Consider the following 24,487-nt stretch of genomic DNA (forward strand, 5'->3'; position numbering starts at 1 on the left):
CCCTGAATCTTCACTTAAAGACAATCTGTGTAAGTCTCTCTGTGGTGCCTGAGTTACACAGGTAACAGAGTAACACAAGTCATCATAGAACTTCCAGGTTGAATCAGACCCTGGTATGGTAGGGCACTTAGTAATTCCAGCACTCACGAGGTTGAAGCTAGCCTTAAACACAGTGAGACCTTGTTTTTTTTTTAAAAGTAGGGGGGATGGGGCTGGGGGTTTGGCCTAGTGGTAGAGTGCTTGCCTAGCATTCACGAAGACCCGAGTTCGATTCCTCAGTACCGCATACATAGAAAAAAGCCGGAAATGGTGCTGAGGCTCAAGCGGTAGAGCTCTAGCCTTGAGAAAGTCCAAGGACAGGGCTCAGGCCCCGAGCTCAGGCTCAGGCCCCGAGCTCAAGCTCAGGACTGGCAAAAAAAAAAAATTAATTCAGATAGATGAAAATAGCTACAGTTAAGTATGCCATTTTAATGGCTATGAAGAGCCACGTGCCAATAGCTCATGCCCGTAATCCTAGCTACTCAGAGGCTAAGATCTGAGGATCGCAGTTCAAAGCCAGTCCAGGCATCAAAGTCCATGAGTCTCTTATCCAGTTAACCACCAGAAAACTGGAAGTGATGCTGAGGCTCAAGGGTAAGGCAGTAGCCTTGAGCTGAAGAGCTCAGGGACAACACCCAGGCCCAGAGTTCAAGTCCCACCACAGATAAAAAAAATAATAACAAAAACCCTATATATTGGCCAGGAGTTTGGCCTAGTGGTAGAGTGCTTGCCTAGCATGCACGAAGACCCGGGTTCGATGCCTCGGTACCACATGCATAGAAAAAAGTTGGAAGTGGTGCTGAGGCTCAAGTGGTAGAGCTCTAGCCTTGAGAAAGTCCAAGGACAGTGCTCAGGCCCAGGACTGGCAAAAATAAATTAATTAATTAATTAAAAATTAAAAAAAAACTATATATTGGGTATGCAGAAGGTTATAAGATACCATGGAAATCAAAGAGCATAGGCTAAGGTGAGCATACTTCACAAGACGGGGATAATGTCTATCTTCCTTCCCTCCTTCTCTTCCCTCCTATGCTGTAGATAGAACCTAGGGCCTTGTGAATGGGAAGCACATGTTCTATTACTGAGCCATGCTTCAGGATAAAAAAACCAAACCAAACCTGTATTTCAGGTATAAAGACGGTTATAGGATACCATGGAAAGTCCATAGCATAGGTTAAAGTGAGCATACTTCACAAGATGAGGTAATGTCTAAATCTGTGCTCTTTTTATCTACTGCCTAATGAGCATAATATTCCCTTGTCCTCTGTCCCTACCCTCCTTCCCTTCTTCCTTTCTTTCTCCTCCCTCCACTCTCTTCCTTCTTGTCCCCTTTCCCTTCTCCCTATGCTGGAGATAGAGCCTAGGCTTTGTGAATGCTAAGCACATGTTCAGTGACCATTGCCAGAAAGAACCATGCAGCCAGGTATCTCTGTCTCATCCCTATAATCCTAACTACTCAGAAGGCTAGGATCTGAGGATTATGGCTTGACAACAGCCTGTGCAGGAAAGTGCACCAGACTCTAATCTCTAATTACACACACACACACACACACACACACACACACACACACACACACACACACACACACACACGTGCATGTAGCTGTGGCTAAGTGGTAGAGTACTAGCCTTGAGCTAGAAAGCTGAGAAAGAGCACTCAGGCCCTGAGTTCAAGTCCCAGTACCACTGCAGCAACAACCCACCAACCAATAATAAAATCCCATACAGGTTGCTTAGACGTCTACGATCTATCTGATTTAGTACAGAAGTCAGTGCCTCCCAAATCACAGTCCTGTACAAGAAGTGGATACTCAGGGTGAAAAACAACAAAACTGCTCTCAGGCTTCTTGAGACTTCCCTTTCTAACTAGGACTCAGAGAGGTGCAGAGGGTTGAAAGGAGATTACATGTCAGATGGCTCAATACAAATTTTATAAAGCCCTTTGTGTGTTTTCCCTTTGTATATGATTCTCTCTTTTTTTATGTTTTAGACAGATGGATAAGCGTGCCTCGAGGCCACCTGTCACTTTAGCACTAAGATAAATAACCAACTGAAGAATGCAGATGTAGAGAGCCACACCTGGTCCATTGTACTGATGGTGACAGTCTCTGACCAGCACTTGAGCCCCACCAGCTGCACACCCTGGCAGTGATTTGTGCCTGCAGATTCCATATACCGAACCTGGTATCATTTACACCCACCATCCTCTCTTCAGAGAGAAATGACTCCAGGTGCTCACCAAGGCCCCCTAGGTTTATCTGCCACTGTGATACTCTGAGTCCCCAGTGGTGCTGTACCTTTTGAAGTTGCACTGTAGTATGTTTTCAAAGTGTTTCTTTTGCAAATTCTGCTTGATTTATCTCTGTTCAGTTTACCACCTAGCAGCTACTTGGGAATGCAAAGCAGAAAATTCCAGAAAGCATGCTTCAGAGAGGCTGACAAAGGGTTATAGCTTATTAATATTATGAGTTCTTGAAGCCTTCAGTGTGTCATTTCCAATTATGTTAGCAAAAATGAGTTGGGGAAGAAGATAGTTTAAAAAATTATAGCATTTAAATAGCACTATTAGTTTGTGTAGAACTAAACAGTTGGGTTTTATTTGAAGAGAACCCATAAGAGCTCAGAATAATAATTTGCCCAGAAGTTCCTTTTATAATGTTTGGCCAGTAGGAAAGGAAGTGTGTGTGGGTGTGCTGGACAGATCTCAGCAGGGAGCTAATGAGTCATGGTGTAAGTAGTGTCAGCCCTGAAATCTTCTGATCTGGAGGAAATAATAGATCACTATGTAGTAACTCATTTCTTGAGCTTTAACTGTGCACCAGGCATTAAACATTTCATACCAATTTACTATCTTAATGCTTACAGTAACCCTCTGTAGTAGAGATAGTATTGACATTATTTTGTAGATGAGGAAAGTGATCCAGAAATCACTTGCTAGTCATAGACAGCTGATGAAACAGCTAGAATTCCAACCTTTTAGCCACCATGCCAAACAGCACAAAGCTCCCGAGGCTTTGTTCTAAGAGTATTAGATCTGAAATTATTTCCAATTTTTTTTAATTTCCGAGGTCTTTAACATGTACACTATCTTTCTGTCTCTGTTTCTGTCTCTCCCATACACACATTCCTACTGCAGTCCGCTATGTTCACCATAACCGAAAGAACTTCAATACAAAGAATGTTGAGGAGACACAATCTCTTAACACAGTGTCTGTCTTTCCCAAGAACAAAACATAAGAATCTCACCCAAGGTAGTAAACTTACTGTTCTGAAGATTTGTGGTTAGGAAACTCATTCGTCTGGATTCTGGGATTAGATTCTGTTTGGGGTCAGGACAAATTTCCTTGGAACCCAATGAACTCCTAAGTGACAGTGTTCTGTATGGGTGGGAATGTGTGCAGGGAAACACAGGCTGAACCTTTATTTACCCTGCTTCCTGGTAAAGCTTTCAGTGCTTGCTGTAGCATACTGAGAAGGCCTTATCCAATCAAAGTCTCTTTTTTATTTTCCATCTCCCATATTGTTAACTATGAGTTCACTGGTCTTATTTGTATTAGATAAAATACTTAAATGCTCTTTCTTTTATGGATAAACATATATAGCAATGCATGATCATTTCCAAGTACACACAGCACACTAGTATTTACTATTTGTGCATTGTTGTAAAACAGCTCTTCTGAACTTTTGCATTTTTCAGATCTAAATACCATTAAGCTCTAAATCCATTAATCAACTCTCCTGGTCCCTCTCTACTGAGCACCTCGCAACCCCCATTTTACTTTCTGTTTGTATAAGTTTGAATGCTTTAGATATGTCAGGCTCCTGAGTAGCTAGGAGACTACTCAGATGTGAGCCACCAATGCCTGGCTTGCTTCGTCTTCTTTTTTTTTTTTTTTTTTTGCCAGTCCTGGGGCTTGAACTCAAGACCTGAGCACTATCCTTGGGCTTTCCCAAGGCAAGAGCTTCACCACTTGAGCCATAGCTCAACTTCAAGATTTTTCTATATATGTGGTACTGAGGAATTGAACCCCCCAGTCTGTTCATGCTAGGCAAGCACTCCACCACTAGGCCAAAATCCCAGCCCTACTTCTCTCTTTTTTTTTTTTTTTTTGGTCAGTTGTGAGGCTTGAACCCTGGGCCTGGGTGCTGTTCCTGAGCTCTTTAGCTCAAGTCTAGTGCTCTACAGCTTTGAGCCACAACACCACTCATAAGACTTTCATGCCTGAGCTGGCTTTGAACTACAATCCTCAGATCTCAGCCTCCCAAGGAAGTAGCAAGGATTACAGATGTGAGCTACTAGTGCCCGGCTTGCTTCTACTTTTCGAAGTCTTTCTTGTTTCTGAGGCAGCTGCCTAAAGTACTATGATGCTAAGGTACTGCTTTCTTCTGTTGGTAGTGGCTTCCAGACTCTGATGTCTTTTCATTTTTCTAGGGCAGAAGGGATAGAAACCAATCCCTTAGGCATCCACCAGACAAGCCAAAATCATAGTCCATGTATTTGTTTTTGCCCACATGGAGGAAATCTAGTGACAGGACAGTATTTCCTTCCAGTTGCTCTCTGCTGTGTTGTGTAGGGGTAGTGGCATGAATGGGCATGCCAAATACTGTGAGTTTTCCTACCCTTTTTCTTATAATCATGGTTTTATAATGGCTTCAGTGCTATAGCTTCTTAGCTGTTTTTCAGAATTCCCCCAGTTGTATTCTGGTCCATACATTGCTGTCAACAGACTAAATACCCCATTATCCTGTGATCTTTGTTCATACGGTTCCCTTTTATACTCTCTTCTGCTCATTTATTTTCTCAGTAAATAATTTGAATAGCAGTTGGAATTCCGTTGGCCCTGGTGATGGAAGGCATAGCCCTTGCCTTCACTCTATTGGGAAGGACCTACATACAGCTCCACAGTCTACACACACTCTCTGAAATGATTCCTTTGCCTTTTCATTTTGTTTTTGTTTTTGCCAGTCCTGGGGTTTGAACTCAGAGCCTGGGCACTGTCTCTGAACTTCCTTTTGCTCAAGGCTTGAACCATAGCACCAGTTCCAATTTTTTTTCCCCTGTGTATATAGTATCAAGGAATTGAGCCCAGGGCTTTGTTCATGCTAGGCAAGCACCCTACCTCTAGGCTACACTCCCAGCCATAAGCTTCTTGAAAGTAGTTCTGGAAGGAGGGTGTTTGGGTGAGATTGAGTGTGGAAATTTTTTTCCATTTAAAAAGAATGAGGCAGAACTTATCATTTCCAGGTAAGTAATGGAGCCATTCATGGAAATGGGAAGACTAAGGAATGGAATGTTTTAGCTTGTTTTTAGTATGACAGACTTCATATTTACTGGTCAGGGTGTCTTATTTCAGGGCTTTTGAGTGCTGTTTCCATGAAGAAAGACTTCTAGTATCCCTTATGAGCCAAAAGAAATAGTTTCTTTCCCAGATGCCTCCCAGGTTAGTCCCTTCTGTTTGTTATCTTCCTTCTTACCTACTCCATTTGACTGTTAGGCAAACTCCCTTTGCCCACCTTTCCTTCACTTGCATTCTTGGATCTTAAAACAATAGCTGTAGGCCAGAGTGCAATGGCTCACACCTATAATCCTAACTACTCTGGAGGCTGAGATCTGAGGATCAAGATTCAAAGCTAGCCCAGCACAAAAGGACCTGAGACTCTTATCTTCAGTTAACCTCTAGGAAATGGGAAGTGGGGCTTGGTTCAAGGGTAGGATGGTACCCTTGAGCTGAAGAGCTCAGGGACAGCTGCCAGGCCTAGTTCAAGCCCCATCATCCCCCCACCCCTCCCCAAAATAGCTATGTTCACATCCATTGACTTTCATTTTCCATTCTTGAGTAACCTAGCAAAACTAAATTGCAATCAAGTTGTTTTTCATGACTGCATCTCAGAATTCTGTAATGGAAATGTTAATGGCATGAACATTCCTTTAAGTTGGCTAAAGCTGCCTTGCATGTTAATGTGTACTCTGTCATCCTCCCTGCTACTTATCTATCCAACCAAAAGGCATTATTGGGCCTTTGTCATTCTGGGAAATACTTTTAAAAATAGTAAGATACAGTGGGCATGGGTGGCTCACGCCTATAATCCTAGCTACTCAGGAGGCTGAGATTTGAGGATCAAGGTTCAAAGCCAGCTTGGGCACAAAAGGACCTGAGACTCTTATCTCCAATTAACCTCTAGAAAATGGGAAGTGGGGCTTGGCTTAAGGATAGGGCAGTAGCCTTGAGCTGAAGAGCTTGGAGACAGCACCCAGGCAGAGTTCCAGCCCCATGACTCATCCCCCACCCCCCAAAAAAGGATACAGAGCCAGGTGCCAGTGGCTAAGATCTGAATTGTGGTTCGAAGCCAGCCTGGGCAAGAAGCTCCATGAAACTCTTCTCTCCAGAATTGATGCTTGATGCTGTGGTTCAAGTGGTAGAGCCCTAGCCTTGAGCACGGAGAGGCTCAGGGATGGAACTCAGGCCCTAAATTCCAGCCCCGGGACCAGGAGAAAAAAGAAAAAAAAAGATATAGAAGTTTCATAGTGATCTGTTCCCTAATATAAGGACTGCCTACATGATGATGGGTAGAGTCCCAGACTGACGGCTTTAGTCCTGTTTGGGCTCAAAATGATGCATCTCTAAATAATTACCAACACTTTCCTTTTTTTTTTTTTTTTTTGCCAGTCCTGGGCTTGAGCTCAGAGCCTGAGCACTGTCCTTGGACTTTCTCAAGGCTAGAGCTCTACCACTTGAGCCTCAGCACCACTTCCAGCTTTTTTTTTTTTTTTGTATGTATGTGGTACCCAGGCATCGAACCCGGGTCTTCGCCCATGCTAGGCAAGCACTTTAACCACTAGGCCAAACTCCCAGCCCGGACACTTTCCTTCTTTCTTTGCTACCATCTCCCCATTTTGCATTACTTTTTTTCCTTCCTATTTCTTTTTTGCCAGTTCTGGGACTTTTTCTGTTTATGTGGTACTGAGGAATCAAACCCAGGGCTTCATGTATGCTAGGCAATCACTCTACTACTAAGCCACATTCCCAGCTCACCTTCCTCTTTCTTTCTTTCTTTCTTTCTTTCTTTCTTTCTTTCTTTCTTTCTTTCTTTCTTATTTCCCCCCCCCCCCCATAGGTTATGGGGCTTGAACTCTGGGCGTGGGGGTTGTCCCTGAGCTCTTCAGCTCAAGGCTACCTCCCTACCTCTGGGCTACAGCCCCATTTCCAGTTTTCTGGTGCTAATTGGAGACAAGAGTCTCTCAGACTTTACTGCCTGGGCTGACTTTAGTGCCTGGGCTGGCTTTGAACCGCAGTACTCAGATCTCAGTCTTCTGAGTAGCTAGGATTACAGATGTGAGCCACTGTGCCCGGCACCTTCCTATTTCTTATACAACCAGGTACAGGCTTTCACCAACTTACTATGATTTAACTTGTGAGGGTTTTTTTTTTTTTTTTTTTTTGCCAGTCCTGGGGTTGAGCTCAGGGCCTGAGCACTGTTCTTGGGCTTTCTCAAGGCTAGAGCTCTACCACTTGAGCCTCAGCACCCCTTCCGGCTTCTTTTTCTATGTATGTGGTACCATGGAATCAAACCCAGGTCTTCGTGCATGCTAGGCAAGCACTTTAACCACTAGGCCAAACTCCCAGCCCCGGGTTTTTTTTTTTTTTTTAACTATAATTTATACTGATTCCAAGCAATATACATTAATAGAAACCATACCTGAGATTTTTGAATAGTGATGTTTTTGGGCTAGTGTTACAAAGAGCAGTCCTCATGTTGGATAGTAGCATGGCGCTCTAGCTCCCAGTCAGCTACACAGTGGTGAGGGGAAAGATTCCATACCTACAGTCTGTTACGCTGCTAAACTAGGATATTCCGTCACTAGTAATCTAAGTGTAATGTGGTTGAAATTAAACCTTAATGACCTGGACTGAGATTAATAATGGGTTTTCCAGATGGACTGTGAGCCCACTCTTTATCACTTGACTCCATGTAGGGTACAAAAGCATTGCTACTTCTAATATTTTCCTTACACTCATGTAGGATGAACTGTCCACCTCTGCCTTTTTGAAGTCTAGATTCTCACCTACGAAATGTGGCAGGCATAAAAAAATTCCTTTACCAAGAACTGGTGAGAAAAAGCTATTACAGAAAAGCTGTTACATACGGAATTTTCTATACTTTGGGGGTTTCAAATTGGAGTCACTTTTTTTTTTTTTTCCAGTCCTGGGCTTGAGCTCAGGGCCTGAGCACTGTCCTTGGACTTTCTCAAGGCTAGAGCTCTACCACGAGCCTCAGCACCACTTCTAGCTTTTTTCTATGTATGTGGTACCGAGGAATCGAACCCAGGTCTTCGTGCATGCTAGGCATGCACTCTACCACTAGGCCAAACTCCCAGCCTGGAGTCACTTTTGAAACATTGTTAGTATGGAAAAAGTCATTGGACCAGTGTTAAAGGTCAGTGTTTGCTGGGCGCCAGTGGCTCACACCTGTAATCCTAGCTTCTCAAAAGGCTGAGATGTGAGGATCAGGGTTCAAGGACAGCCTGGTCATGAAAGTCCGTGAGACTCTTTTCTCCAATTAACCACTTGTGGTTCAAGTGGTAGAGCACTAGCCTTGAGCTGAAAATCTCAGGGACAATGCTCAGGCCCAGAGTTTAAGCACCATAACCGACCAAAAACAAAAACAAATCAGAGTTTAAATATCTTACCTTGTATTATAACTCCTAAATAGCCAGGTACCAATGGCTTTCGCCTCCAATCCTAGCTACTCCAGAGTAACCAGTAAAAAGCAGGGTGGGAAGCATGGCTCAACTTATAGAGTACAAGCCCTGTGAGCAAGCTAAGCAAGTTCAAACCCCAGAAATGAAAAAAATAATAACAATAAATCTTTCAAATTATGAATGTTATTATTTTATCTATTTATTTATTTATTGCCAGTCCTGGGCCTGGGCTCATGGCCTGAGCACTGTCCTTGAGTTTTCTCAAGACTAGAGCTCTATCACTTGAGCCACACTACCACTTCTGGCTTTTTTCTATGTATGTGATACCAAGAAATCGAGCTCCAATCTTCATGCATGCCAGGCAAGCACTCTGCTACTAGGTCAAACTCCTGGCACTTGAATCATTTATTTCAATTATGATAATTAAGGGAGAAATATATTTAATGAATACCAAAAAATGTACTTCTATATAAGTTTTATGAAATATAAAATTCTATAGAGAAATTTTCCTGAACTAGAATTACTGTGGCTTGAATTCAAGGCCTTATGCTCTTGATTGGCTTACTTGCCAATGGTTATGGCTAGTGCTTTATCACTTGAACCATGCCTCCAGCTTTTTGCTGGTTAATTAGAGATGTAGTCTTTTTTGTTTTTTTGCCAGTCCTGGGCTTGAGCTCAGGGCTTGAGCACTGTCCTTGGACTTTCTCAAGGCTAGCACTCTACCACTTGAGCCTCAGCACCACTTCCTGCTTTTTGCTATGTATGTGGGGTACCGAGGAATCGAACCCGGGTCTCCGTGCATGCTAGGCAAGTACTCTACCAGTAGGCCAAACTCCTGGCCCTAGAGATGTAGTCTTAAGGACTTTTTTTGTGTCTGGGCTGGCTTCAAACCATGATCCCCCAGATCTTAGCCTCCTAAGTAGAGTGGATATGAGTCCTAGAGTTCATCATGAACTAGAATTTATGTCATAGGCACTCCCATAAAACAACAATGAAAAGGAACAGGAAAAATAACCATAAATAGCACAGAATCTTCCATCAGAAAAGAATTAAAGAAATTTTGAGTTATATTTATTGTAGTGATTTTACTTGGTTGAAATCCTGTGGGGCTTACATCTGTAATCCTAGCTACTCAGGAGGCTAAGATCTGAGGATTGCCAACCCAGACCCTAAAGGGCCCTAAAAAACTTGAGCCTTTTATCTGCAATTAACCATAGGAAAACCAGAAGTGGCACTGTGGCTCTAGGGGTAAGGCAGTAGCCGTGAGCTGAAGAGCTCAGGGACAACGCCCAGGCCCAGAGTTCCAGCCTCATGACCAACAAAAAGAATGAAAGAAAGAAATTTTGTGGAGACTGATTTGCTAAGGCGTAGTGGTCGGTGCATCATAGGTGTACTCTCAGACAACACTTAGTGACTAAATTGATTTCTATGGTTAACATACTTGTTGCCAAGAAGGCCCCCTTCTGGAATCTGGTATCTTTGAACAACACAGCCTCATCCTAACACATATGTCTAGTTAGAAGAAACTGTTTAAATGTGTCACATTGGAAGCCATTAAAAATGGCGTCCTCTTGGCCGAAGTTTGGCCTAGTGGTTAAAGTGCTTGCCTAGCATGCATGAAGACCTGGGTTCGATTCCTTGGTACCACATATATAGAAAAAGCCGGAAGTGGTGCTGAGGCTCAAATGGTAGAGCTCTAGCCTTGAGAAAGTCCAAGGACAGTGCTCAGGCCCTGAGCTCAAGCCCAGGACTGGCAAAAAAAAAAAAAAAAAAAAAAAAAATGGCGTCCTCACTGTTCCTGTTATTTGTCCTTACAAGCAGCACACCATCAATGTGAGCCATCAAGAAAGCCAACTCTCTAACTAATGAGCAGTTCATGGAGTTTCAAAAGCTAATTGTGTTTTGTGTAATGCAAAACAGTTCAGTTTCTCATCAAAGTGAAGCAGTTCCACCAAGGATTACATGTCGAGGCCTGTAGTGATCATAAGTAAAAGATGCCCAGGGAAACCGAGTGTGGTGGCTCACACCTGTAATCCTAGCTACTCAGCAGGCTGAGATCTGAGGATTGAGGTTCAAAGCCAGCCCTGGCACTGAAGAACTTGAGACTCTTCTCCAATTATCACTAGAAAATGGGAACTGGGGCTGTGACTCCCTGGGTAGGGCAGTGGCCTTGAGCTGAAGAGCTCAGGGGGCAGCTCCCACGCCCATGACAGACCAAAAAAAAAAGAAGAAGAAAAAGAAGCAGTAGCAGCCCAGGGAAGATCTTTAGTGTCTTGTATTGGGAGCCCTGAATAGGCAGTAAAAAATAGTCCCACTATTGCTTAAGGAGTATAGATGGAGTCCCTGTGTTCAAACCTGTAAAGAGCTTGGAATATGGTTAGGAAACCAGCTAAACACTTGAGGATGGTGGGAAGTAAGGGGTTCTTTGAAGGAGAGGGTCAGCATTAGGAAAATGATAGGACCTCCACTGGGCTAGTATATCAAGGAAGTAGACACAAGGGCAAGTGTGCACATACAAGAAAGATTGGGAGATCACAGCAGAGGCTAGTTGCCCAGGTGCAGCTTTCAAGCCCCACGACTCCCCCCACACACACACACACAAAATGATGGCATTCCTCTATGGTGATAGTGCTGTTCATCTTAGGGGGAAGTGCCTACCATTTTCTCATTGTCAATTAGCCTGACCACAGAGCACCAGAGTATACCATCATGAAATTTCTGAAACAGTTAAAGTAAGCACTGGATTACTTCAGTACACTCCCCCCCTCCTCTGGTGTGGACACCTGCGATCTCTGAGAGCAGTCTGTGTCCTTCTGTGAACATATATCAGTCAAGCACTGAAGCAACCCTGCAGAGGACTTGGAAGAGGCAGTATTACAAGTAAGCTTCATTAGGGCTTTGTGAAAGAAGTACAGCAAATGAGCTACTTCAGAGAAGAGGCAGAGAAAGCTCTTCATATCAGATTTTTGAAGTTAATATAATAGCTGAAGAGAAGGATAGTGTAAGAAAAGGAAAGGCTGAGCTCAGGTGGCCTATACCTGTAATCTACTCAGGGGCTGAGACCTAAAGGTCACTGTAGGCAGAAAAGTACAAGACTCCATTTTCCAACTAACAAACAAAAAGCTGTCCTGGAGCCAGGTGCAGTGGCACATGCCTATAATCCTAACTACTCAGGAGGCTGAGATCTGAAGATTGATTTTCAAAGGTAGCCTGGCCACAAAAGGGCCTGAGACTTTTATTTCCAATTAATCACACACACACACAAAAAAAAAGGAAAATGGGGCTGTAGCTCAGGGGTAGGATAGTAGGCTTGAGCTGAAGAACTCAGGGACAGCACCCAGGCTCAGGGTGCTGTACTGGATATGTTGTTCACATGGGAGAGTGCTAACTCTGAGCAAATAAGCCCAGTGAGTATGAGACATAGAGTTCAATGCCTAGAACTGCCCAAAAATAAAAGGAGAGTCCAATCTCACTTGTAGAAATGGATTTAAAATTTCTAACTAAAGTCCTAACAGTGTATGTAACGACATACTAAAACCCAAAATATCAAGACCATTTTATTTTGTTGGTTGGTCGTGAGACTTTGAACTCTGTGCCTGGGTGTTGTCCCTGAGCTCTTCAGCTCAAGGCTACTGCCCTACTCCTTGAGCCACAGTGCCACTTCCTGTTTTCTGGTGGGTAATTGGAGATATGAACCTTGGACTTTAGTGCCTTTAGTGCCCAGCTGGCTTTGAACCTTGATCCTCAGATCTCAGCCTCCTGAGTACCTAGGATTACAGGCGTGAGCCACTGCACCCAACAGACTATTTTATTTATTTCTTTATTTTTTGGTGAGTTATGGGGCTTGAACTCAGCCTGGGCACTGTCCCTGAGCTCTTCAGCTCAAGGCTACTGTCCTACCCCTGGGCCTGAACATGTTCTTCAGCTGAAGGCTAATGCTCTACCCTCATTTCCCTGTTTCCTAGAGGTTAATTGGAGATAAGAGTCTCAGGTTCTTTTGTGGGCTGGCTTTGAACCTTGATCCTCAGATCTCAGCCTCCTGAGTAGCTAGGATTACAGGCGTGAGCCTCTGAGCCCTGCAGACCATTTTATTTTTGCGACAAGTTCTCATTGTGTGTAATCCCACCTGGCCTCAATTGCCTGATCTAACTAGGTAGGTACTATACTGCTTGCACCACAACATTCCAACCCTTTTTGAGTAAGGTCTCACTTTTTGCCAAGGCCCATCAGGACCACAATTCTCTTATGTTTCCCTCATAGCTAAGATGGCACAGACCACTACATGCACCTCTTAATGATTGAGATGAGGGTCTCAATTTTTTTTTCTTTTGTGTCCACGCTAACCTTGAATCATGACCCTTCCAATTGTAGATTCTGAATAGCTAGGATTACAGGCATAAGCCACTGGGCCTGTTTGAAAGGTCTTAAATGGAGAACTACCTATCCCTGAAAATGCAGCCATCTAGTTTTTCCCTGAGCATTCCTATGTGGCATTACCCTTATGAAGTTGTAACCAAGGTCTGGACCTTAACTCTGAAGGTTCAGAACCTCAATTTTCTGAGAACAAGTTAGAACAGCTGGTTTTCCCGGGCACTGACTTGTGTGGTCCAGATCATCAGAATGAAAATACATTTACAATGAAAAACTGCTAAACAGACAAGTACTTGAGTTTGGTGGTTATTGCATTATTTCCCTGAAGGCAAGGTATACAGAAAACCAATTTTGGTTTTCTGCACAAGGGGTATGTGTAGAGGGAGCCGGTGCATGGCTTTAGTGACTGGTAGTGCCAGGCTCTATGTCCTATTACCAGGTTGGAGTCATTTTTACTAGTTTGTAGCCCTGCCTCCTCAGCTGTGGAGAAAGAGCACTGCCTAATTATTTCTCTGTGGTCAGACATAGGTTGACAGCAGTTCTATTCTCTCTGGCTCTCTGAGGTTGTGCTGGGTTGCTTTGATTAGTTTTGGGGGGGAGTTCCTCAGAACTCTGCAGCCACTCAAACATCTGGTATGTCAGGGCTGGCTTTGGTATAGTTGCTAGCATTAGTGGCACTTACATAATGAGGTGCACATACATTTCCCGGGCATGCACTGCCATTCTTTGTGGTGAGCTTGCTTTAGTCTTGCATCATTGGGGCCTAGTCTCACCTCTTGTGCTTGCTTACTGCAGCTGAGCTCCCAGAAGTACTTCGGCTTTATTCTTATACAAGAGATGAGGGTTCATGCACAGTTCATGTCTTTGAAAAGCCTCCTTGGCCTTATTTGAAAGAAGGCCCCTTTTATATTTTCGCCACACATCACACTGTGCAGGACCTATAAGTATTCAGCGGGCAAAACCCCCAGATCCTGAGCTGAGGCTGATTCTGCTTCTTTAAGTTGGCTGCATTTGAGCCATAGCACTACTTCCAGCCTTTTCTGGGTAGTTTTATTAGAGATGAGAGTCTCAGGACTTTTCTGCCTGGGCTGGCTTCAAACCTTGATCCTCTCAGCCTTCGGAGTAGTTAGGATTACAGGCCTGAGACACTGTACCCACCTTTTTTTTTTTTTTTTTTTTTTTTTTTTTTGGTGTTTGTGGGGCCTGAACTCTGGGCCTGGGTGCTGTCCCTGAGCTCTTTAGCTCAAGACTACTTCCCTACTCCTGGGCCTGAGCATTATCCCTAAGCTCTTCAGCTTAAGGCTACCATCCTACCCCTGAAGCCACAGCCCCACTTCCAGTTTTCTATGGTTAATTGGAGATAAGAGTCTCATGTACTTTAGTGCCCAGGCTGGCTTTGAACTGCGATCCTTATATCTTAGCCTCCTGAATAGCCAGGGTTATAGTCGTGAGCCATTGCACCAAGCTTCTCCTTCTCCTTCTTCTTTTTTTTTTTTTTTTTGCCAGTCCTAGGGTTTAACCTGAGGGCCTGAGCACCATTCTTGGGTTTTCTTAAGGCTAGTGCTCTACATTTGAGCCACAGCACCACTTCCAGCCTTTTCTGTGTATGTGGTACCGAGGTATCAAACCCAGGTCTTTGTGCATGCCAGGCAAGCACTCTACCACTAGGCCAAACTCCTGGCCCTGCCTTTAACATCTTTTTTTTTTTTTTGAAGTCCTGGGGGCTTGAACTCGGGGCCTGAGCACTGTCCTTGGGCTTTCTCAAGGCTAGCACTCTACCACTTGAGCCACAGCACCACTTCAACTTTTTCTGTATATGTGGTACTGAGGAATTGAACCTGGGTCTTCATGCATGCTGGGCAAATACTCTGGGCCCCTGCCTTTAACATCTTAATTTGACTTTACTGACTTTGTTCTGTATTGCAACTAAATAATTTTTATAAGTTTAAAACATAGATAATATTAAATAACCTTCAATTTGTCTGATAGTACTTTTGTTTTCCTTAAATATCCTGTGATTGCTTAACAATGTATTTCTATGATAATGCCTGCCTGGATGAAACTTTGGATAAAACCAAAGCCAGAGTTGTAGTTTTAGAAGATGCTCAGTCAACCATCCTGACTGGGGGACAAGTCAGCTAGTATTTTGGTTAGATTCAATTGCTTTCAGAGCACAGGGAGTACATCTTACCATCTCGCTGATTCTCTGCATCATATCTCAACACACACAGACCCACTCTTTCTGAGGGGTTGGCTGGGGGGTTGAGAGAAGTTTTACTGATCAGTGGACTGGAATAATGTTGGTAGCTGCTCCATGAGGGAAAGGAGGAGGCTCTTGTTTGAACACTTGAAACCAAGTGTTTAAAAGTTGTGTCTTGGGATTTGGGTGTGTGGCTCAAGTGACAGAGTTTTTACCTTACATGTGTGAAGCCCTGAGTTCAATCCCCAATACCACAAGAAATAAATGAGGTGTGAGTCCATTTGTGCAAAGCATGCGGAGGTCTCTGTCCTGCTGATTTGCACTGGAGCCATGAGGAGGACTCAGGCCTAAAGGTATGGCTGGCCTAAACAGCAGGACATCCAGAGATAGGCTCTCATTTCTTAGGACAACGCCTGAAATAACCAACACTGGCATCTAGTCCTGAGTGTCCATTTGTAAATTCTAGTCAGCTTTCTTTTCTAGTCACAGAAATTGTTCCCTTTTTTCTCCACAGGCAGTCTCTCTAATGTATAGATGTGTCTTCCATACAAAGGACCATGTGTGGAAAGCCTGCTTCAGCCATGTGGAGAGAATGGGAGGAGGCAGCCTCCCAGCTCCCTGCTTGGGCTGCAGCTGGCAACACAGTTCTTGGCATCTCTAGTTACAATTTTGGAATTCATTTTCTCAGAGGAAATCTATGTGCTAGATGTCTTCCATCATGTAGCACTGGTGTTCTTCCCATATTAGGAACACATCATGCCTGTCCAGTAGTCTTTTCATGAAGCCTCTTTTCATACCATTATTTCTATGAGCAATTAAGTTCCAAAGTCCCAGCTGGGAAACAATAATCTGTTGGTTAGTGTTTATGAATGAAGTGTTATACTACGTGGTTACTAAATCATCCATGGACAAGGAGTAACTGCAATATGACTAGAGGCAGAAACGCAGAACTACTTGGATTTTTTAAAGTAATGGTTGGGGCTGGGAATGTGGCTTTAGTAGGAGAATGCTTGCCTAGCATGTATGAAGCATGGGTTTGATTCCTCAGTACCACATAAGCAGAGGAAGCCAGAAGTGGCACTGTGGCTCAAGTGGTAGAATGATAGCTGTGAGCAAAAGAAGCTCAAGAACAGTGCCCTGGTCCTGAGTTCAAGCATTAGGACTGACCAAAATAATAATAATAATAATAATAATAATAATAATAAATGTACATTATCTAGTAGATCTATTCTTTTTTCATTTTGTCTTGGTGGTTGGCTTCAATATTGTCATTCTAGTAGGTTGAGTACAGGCCCTTTCTTGGCAAGCGCTCTACCATCTGAACCATGCCCTGTCCTTTCAGTAAAGAAAGTTCAAGGGACCTGTATGTCACTTAAAGGAAGGCCCCACCGCAGTGAGGTTTAGCGGAGGCTTTCTATATCTTAGCTTTACCTACCTGATGCTACGCCTCTGCTTTGAAATGCGTTGTGCCCAACCCGAGTCTGCCTTTCTGTCTGCGGCTCTCAGCCCTGATTTGGAAACACGATACCGTTTCCGCGTTCAAAGGAACCGCTTTTGAATCGACAACGAATGGATCTTAAGGTGGAATGCCCGTGGCAACAGCCCCTTCGCTGGGAAACGATTTTGCTTAAAGAATTCTTTTCCTTTTGGGGGGGTCGCTGTGCCAGGTTGAGAGCGCGGCGACGGCTCGAGACATGGATAGATGCAAACATGTGGGGCGGTTACGGCTCGCCCAGGACCACTCCATCCTGAACCCGCAGAAGTGGCGCTGCCTGGAGTGCGCCACCACCGAGTCGGTGTGGGCCTGCCTCAAGTGCGCGCACGTGGCCTGCGGCCGCTACATGGACGACCACGCGCTGAGGCACTTCCAGGAGACCGGGCACCCGCTGGCCATGGAGGTCCGGGATCTCTACGTGTTCTGTTACCTGTGCGAGGACTACGTGCTCAACGACAACCCCGAGGGGGACCTGAAGCTGCTCAGGAGCTCGCTCCTGGCCGTGCGGGGCCAGCAGGACCGGGCCGGGCGCGGGCGGACGCTGCGCTCCATGGCCTCGGGCGAGGACGCGGCCCCGCCGCCGCTGCCGCTGCGCGCGCCTCGGGGACAGCCGCAGATGCTCACGGCGCTGTGGTACCGGCGCCAGCGCCTGCTGGCCAAGACGCTGCGGCTGTGGTTCGCCCGCAGCTCGCGGGGCCGGGCGAAGCTGGAGCGGCGGCGGCAGGAGGAGGCCCTGGAGCGCAAGAAGGAGGCGGCGCGGCAGCGGCGGCGGGAAGTGAAACGGCGGCTGCTGGAGGAGCTAGCTAGCGCGCCCCCGCGCAAAAGCGCGCGCCTGCTCCTGCTCGCGCCCCGCCCCGCCGCGCCGTCCCCGTCCCCCGCGCCCGCCGCTCTGGCCACCGCCCGCCGCGCACCTGCCCACCCACTCAAGCCGCGCCGCCAGCCCACCGTGGCCCCTGGCGTCACCGGCCTGCGCAACCTGGGCAACACCTGCTACATGAACTCCATCCTGCAGGTGCTCAGCCACCTCCAGAAGTTCCGGGAGTGCTTCCTGAACCTGGACCCCTCCACCACCGAGCACCTCTTCCCCCAGGCCGCCAATGGCAAGGCCCCGCTCACGGGCAGGCCAGCTAGCTCAGCTACCCAGCTGTCGGCCAGCAGCCACCAGGTCGAGGGCCTCTGCTGGAACGGTGGTGCCTCTATCAGCAGGAGCCTGGAGCTCATCCAGAACAAGGAGCCCAGCTCTAAGCACATCTCCCTCTGCCACGAACTGCACACCCTCTTCCGAGTCATGTGGTCCGGGAAGTGGGCCCTGGTGTCGCCCTTCGCCATGCTCCACTCGGTGTGGAGCCTCATCCCAGCCTTCCGGGGCTACGACCAGCAGGACGCACAGGAATTCCTCTGCGAGTTGCTTCACAAAGTACAGCAGGAACTCGAGTCCGAGGGCTCCACGCGCCGGATCCTCATCCCCTTCTCCCAGAGGAAGCTCACCAAACAGGTCTTAAAGGTGGTGAACACCATATTTCATGGGCAGCTGCTCAGTCAGGTAAGTGTATGTCCGCCCCAGCCCTGGCCCTGTCCAGCACAACCAGCCAGGCTTGGAGGAAGCTTGACTTCCAGCTAATGAGTATAGCCAACATTTTCTGGGATTATGCATATTTGAAGGTTATCCTTGTACCATACACTGTGATGGTCTTATTGGTGAACTTGCCTGCCCTTCCTAGCCAGAGTTTTGGTTTCACTGGCCATAACATGGCCAAAATACCATAGCGTGGTATTTTCAGTGAATGAAATAATGAATAATCCAATATTCTGGTTGTACAGTTACTCACTGTTGCCATCCCCATCCTTTGATCACTTTTAAGAAACTGAACAGCATTGCCCTGTTATCTTGATTCCACAGTGGCTAGGGAGCATTCTTTCCATTACCACAGGAGGAGCAGTGACTGGCCACCCTGCCAAAGGTCTAAGCAAGGCTCCCCCTGTGCCCATCACCTTTCCTGGATCTGTGACCAATAGTGATGTCGGCAAAAATTTCTATATAAGACCTAGTGAAAACACAAGGAAAGCAAATGTTTATAGATTTAAAGCGTAAGGCTGGTCTGAAGACACTGGTAAAACCTCTACCCTGAGATTGCAGTTTCATACCTTGGCTTTTAGAGTTTGGAAAGACTAGTGGGTAGGTTGGGAAGAGAAAGTTTATTAAGGTTTTGTTTTTTTTTTTTCCTTCAAGCATGGGCAGTACATCTGACAGTGTTGTAAATGTGAGAAAGTCTGAGGTATGGAGCTGCAAGAAGCAAGGGCAAACAGGCAAATGGAAGGGCTAAGTTAAAAGAAGCAAAACCTGCCCCAACCATGCTGCCACCCTAACTTGCAGTGTGTGCTACTGCAGCCTTCAGTAGAGAACATACTTAGCAAGAAAGTGGTGGGTGAAATGTTCCTCTGTGGTTTTCCTAATATGTAACTAGTATCTTATGCTTAGAATGTGTATCACATTTTAATACTCCAGTTCTTTAAAGAATAGCTTTCTTTCTAGTGCCAGGGTTTGAACTCAAGGCCTGGTATTCAGCTTATTTACCTAGCTGGTACTCTAGAATTTGAATTATGCCTCCAACTCATATTTTGCTTGTTGTTTTGGAGATGGAGTCACAAAGACTTTTCTGTACTGGCTGGCTTCCAGATCTCAGTCTTATTGAACTCAGGGCCTGAGCACACTGTTCTTGCACTTTTAGGTTCAAAATCAGTGTTCTACCACTTAAGACACACCTCCATTTCTGGCTTTTTTTTTTTTTTTTGGTAGTTAATTGGAGAAAAGTCTCATGGGCTTTTCTTTCCATACTGGCTTTGAACTTAGATCCTCAGATCTCAGCCTCCTGAGTAGCTAGGATTACAGGAGTGAACCACTGAAGCTTGGCAATACTATGTTTTCATTTTTTAATTATACAGTTAGTTTTGGTAAAGTTATGTCATATATAAAGCAAACAAAATTAGATTGTGAAATATGGAAATTCTAATGTGCAAACCAAACTTTTCATTCTAGGTTACATGTGTCTCATGCAATTACAAATCCAATACCATTGAGCCCTTTTGGGATCTGTCCCTGGAATTCCCTGAACGCTATCACTGCATAGAAAAAGGGTTTGTCCCTTTGAATCAGACAGAGTGCCTGCTCACTGAGATGCTGGCCAAGTTCACCGAAACAGAGGCGTTAGAAGGGAGAATCTACGCTTGTGACCAATGTAACAGTAAGTGCTGGGTGGATAACTGGGCAGGAGAGCTGGGTGGTAACTAGAGTGTGATTTGAAGGTGCTTATAATGTGCCTTTTAAAGGCTTTGTCTCCTATATTCTGAAAATAAGCAGTACAGACCCAGTGTTTTAAAAACAAACATCTAGCTGGGCGCCAGTGGCTCACCACTATAATCCTAACTACACCGGAGCCTGAGATCTGAGGATTGCAGTTCAAGGCCAGCCCAGGCACGAAAAGTCTGCGAGACTCTTATCTCTAATTAACTGCCAGAAAACCAGAAATGGTGCTGTGGCTCAAGTGGTAGAGTGCTAGCCTTGAGCTGGAGAGCTCAGGGACAGTGCCGAGGCCCAGAATGCAAGCCCCAAGACCAAGAAAAAAACAAAAACAAAACTAGGGCTCAGGCTGAACTCAATGGTAGAACACTCTGATAGGTGCCATGCTAGGTCCCTACCACTAAAAAATAAAGGAGGAGAGTTGGAGTTAGAACTTTGTCCTCTCCTGACCCACATCATTTTTTTTTTTTTTTTGCCACTTCTAGGGCTTGAACTCAGGGCCTAGGCACTGTCGCTGAGCCTCTTTTGCTCACAACTAGCACTGTACCTCTTAAACCACAGCACCACTTGCAGCGTTTTCTGTGTACCTTTTCTGTGTACCTTTCTGTGCACTTTTATTTTAGGAAGTTTGTGAAGGTGGAATTGGATTAAGAATGTTAGTGCTTAACTTCACAGTGCAATATGACCTGTGGAATGACTAAGCTACAAGTTCATGCAGCTCATTTCAGGCCTGTGCTATATCAGAGAAGCCTAGATGTTAAATCTTCAGAGTGATGTTTATGATTGCTACAGCAGAAGCAAGGCAGCAGATCTCAAGATGTTCAGTGGCAGTTTCAAAGACACGTTCTGTGTTTCTTTTTTTCCATGATTGCAATGAGAGCACTTCACAGAAAGTCATACACATTGTACACATATACACTACAGATACAATACAAACATACAGTACACACACATATACATATCTCTACATACAGGACTTATGGTCTCACAGAATAAGGACAAAGTGTTCCAAAGAACCAACACTCACAAAATCATATTAAGTGACTCAAAGGAACATAGGCTCAATGGTTATAGGGAAGTATTTCTGTATTATCTCTTTCATTTTAAGTTAGGTTACCTTGGTATCTTATCTCTTCAGTCTTAGCACTAACACTCGATGCTTCTACTAATCCAGCCTGCTCAGAAGAAATACAGGACAAAAATGTAGAAGCACATTTAGTTTTTATGGTATACAAACATTTGGAAAGTAAAGATACAAAATTAGGCTGGGAATGTGGCTTAATGGGAGAGTGGTTGCTTAGCATGCACAGAGCCTGGGCTCAATACCTCGGTTCCACACAAAGAATAAAAACGGGGCTGGGCATGATAGTGGCTCACGCCTGTCTACTCTAGAGGATCAGAGGATTGTGCTTCAAAGCCAGCCCAGGCACAAAAGAACCTGAGACTCTTATCTCCAATTGACCTCAAGAAAACAGGGAAGTGAGGCTTGGCTCAAGGGTAGGGCAGTAGCCAGTTCAAGCCGATGACCCACAAAAAAAAAAAAAAAAACAGAACAGAAAGTTAAGCTGTGGCTCAGGTGGTTGAGTATTAATCTTGAGTACAAAAGCTCAGAGATATGGAAGATTACAAAGACCAGCCCAGGCCAAAGAAAGAAATCAGTAGACATCTTCTAAAATAACCAGCAAAAAACAGGGCTGGGGGTGCAGCTCAAGTGGCTCTGAGTTCAAACCCCAGCACTGCCAAAAGAAGAAAGAAAAAAATGTTTTATTAGAGCAAATCTATTTGTTTATTTATTTATTTTGCCAGTCCAGGGGCTTGTATTCCAGGCTTGGGCACTGTTCCTCAGCTTCTTTGTACTCAAGGCTAGTGCTCTAGCTAACCACAATGGCCATTTGAATCATAGTGCCACTTCCAGCTTTTTCTGACTAGTTTATTGAACATAAGAGTCTCACAGACTTTCCTACTCGGGCTGGCTTCAAACTTCTATCCTCAGATCTCAGCTTCCTGAGTAACTGGGATTAAAAGTGTGAGCCACCAGTACCCAGCTGAATCGATATCTATCTATATCTCTATAGATATAGAGATATATCTATAGATATCTATAGACATAGCTGTATAAACACAGCTAGGATTACAGGCATGAGCCACCACGGCTAGCCTCATGATTTCTTTTAAGGAGGTGCAAGTAATGGCAAGGAAGGCAAGCTGTGGTGAGAGGATAGGCTGTACTGATCTACTGCTATGTCTGTCGTCCATCTCTCTAAGTCTACTTTAATTATACCACCCCCAGAACTGATCATTCTCAACTGAACCAGTAATCTCTTTTTTTCCTTTGTGAATTTCCTTTAAGGAAAACAAAGCCCAGATTCTACATTGTTTTCATCTTGCTCACACACTCCCTCTGCTGGGTGTGGCAGTCACTGCCAGGTTCTCAAACATCTGAATCCCAAACGGAAATCTTGGGAGTGGAAAAAAAGGCCAGACCCCTCTAATGCTCCTTCTGTTCCACATGTTCACTGCTCACGCTGGCTGCACACTCCTGACAGTCGGCTGTGAGCAGTGACACAGTTACCTTCTGTTGTCACAGAAAGCTGTAACAAATAATCAGAAGAGACTTAAAATCAGAGGCCAAATCCATCATACACTGAGACCATGATAGCAATGGTTCAATGAACAGGCCTCTCAGTGGACCACTCATTTTATATTCTCATCCATTTACCTTTTTTATACCAGTAAATGCTTATACAGGCTTGTGATGGGAAAGAGAGAAAACTTTTTCCATTATTCATTTGTTAAAAATGAATTTTTATTTATTTATTTATTTATTTTTGGTTGATTGTGGGACTTGAACTCTGGGCCTGGGCACTGTCCTGAGCTCTTAAGCTCAAGGCTACTACTCTACCCCTTGAGCCACAGTGCCACTTCCAGTTTTCTAGTGGTTAATTAGAGATAAATCTCACCGACTTTTGTGCCTGGTCTAGCTTTGAACCTTGATCTTCAGATCTCAGCCTCCTGAGTAGCTAGCATTACTGGCTTGAGCCACTGGTGCCCAGCTTGTGATCTTTCTGTACATGTATACTATGTATTTCAGTCAGTCACCCCCCCCTCCTTTTTTTTTTTGTGGGTCTTGGGACTTGAACTCGGCCTGGGTACTGTCCCTGAGATCTGCAGCTCAAGGCTACCACCCTACCCCTGGGCCTGGGCACTGTCCCTGAGCTCTTACCACCCTATTCTTGAGTCAAGTCCCACTTCCCATTTTCTTTTCTTTTTTTTTTTTTTTTGCCAGTCCTGGGCTTGAGCTCAGGGCCTGAGCCCTGTCCTTGGACTTTCTCAAGGCTAGAGCTCTACCACTTGAGCCTCAGCACCACTTCTGGCTTTTTTCTATGTATGTGGTACCGAGGAATCGAACCCGGGTCTTCATGCATGCTAGGCAAGCACTTTAACCACTAGGCCAAACTCCCGGCCCCTCCACTTCCCATTTTCTAGAGGTTAATTGGAGATGAGTCTCAGGTCCTTTTGTGCCCAGGTTGGCTCTGAACCTTGATCCTCAGATCTCATCCTCCTAGTACCTAGGATTACAGGCGCAAGCCACGCCCGCCCCTGCCCCTTCTTTCTTATCTTACCCACTTCCTAAATCAATTTGAATGTACTTCACTGTTCTATTTTCATACATGGAAATGATCTATTTCATTCCTATTCTTCCATAAGAGTTACTTTGTTAGTTAAAAAAAAAAAAGGGGGGCCGGGAGTTTAGCCTAGTGGTTAAAGTGCTTGCCTAGCATGCATGAAGACCCGGGTTCGATTCTTCGGTACCACATACATAGAAAAAAGCCAGAAGTGGTGCTGAGGCTCAAGTGGTAGAGCTCTAGCCTTGAGAAAGTCCAAGGACAGTGCTCAGACCCTGAGCTCAAGCCCAGGACTGGTAAAAAACAAAACAACAACAACAAAAAAAACAGAAAGCTTTGTAAATTATATCACAGTGCCTCACAATTTAAGTGGAATCTATCTAGACATAGAGCCCTGGCCTAGTCTGCTCTGCATGCACACTGTTGTAGTACCACCCTTCCATTCCCGTCAATAAATCAGGGCATCTGGAGTGCACCAACCTGAGCCCATACCAACAACCTACATGTTTGTAGTAAATATTTGACAGTAAATGTCTGAGGATTTGATTTGGTTGCTTGTTGCAGTAAATTTAGAATGAGATATATTTGTGTTTTTCTGTTAAGTAGAAGTCTGGGCATTCAGGGGCTGGGAGCGTCACTGCATGCTCTTCAGGGACCTTGACTCCTTTCTTTATTTTCTTTGTTTTCTTTTTTGCCAGTCCTGGGGCTTGATGAACTTAGTGCCTGGGTGCTGTCCTTGAGCTTCTTTTTGCTCAAG

The 24,487-nt window shown here is 44.9% G+C and overlaps 1 protein-coding gene across 2 annotated transcripts in view; it reads left to right on the plus strand.

Moving 5' to 3' along the window:
- Usp49 (ubiquitin specific peptidase 49) overlaps positions 1-24,487 on the plus strand; it is a 55,498-nt gene that overhangs the window by 26,567 nt on the left and 4,444 nt on the right. For both annotated transcript variants that reach the window (XM_090355670.1, XM_090355671.1), the window contains exons 3-4: positions 16,979-18,349; positions 19,844-20,048. In XM_090355670.1, coding sequence (XP_090211796.1) covers positions 17,006-18,349; positions 19,844-20,048 — 1,549 coding nt within the window. In that variant the 5' untranslated portion in view covers positions 16,979-17,005. The remainder of the gene's footprint in view (positions 1-16,978; positions 18,350-19,843; positions 20,049-24,487) is intronic.

This window comes from Megascapheus bottae, chromosome 22 (genome assembly GCF_031878675.1).
Source record: "Megascapheus bottae isolate mThoBot1 chromosome 22, mThoBot2.hap1, whole genome shotgun sequence".
NCBI lineage: Eukaryota > Metazoa > Chordata > Mammalia > Rodentia > Geomyidae > Megascapheus > Megascapheus bottae.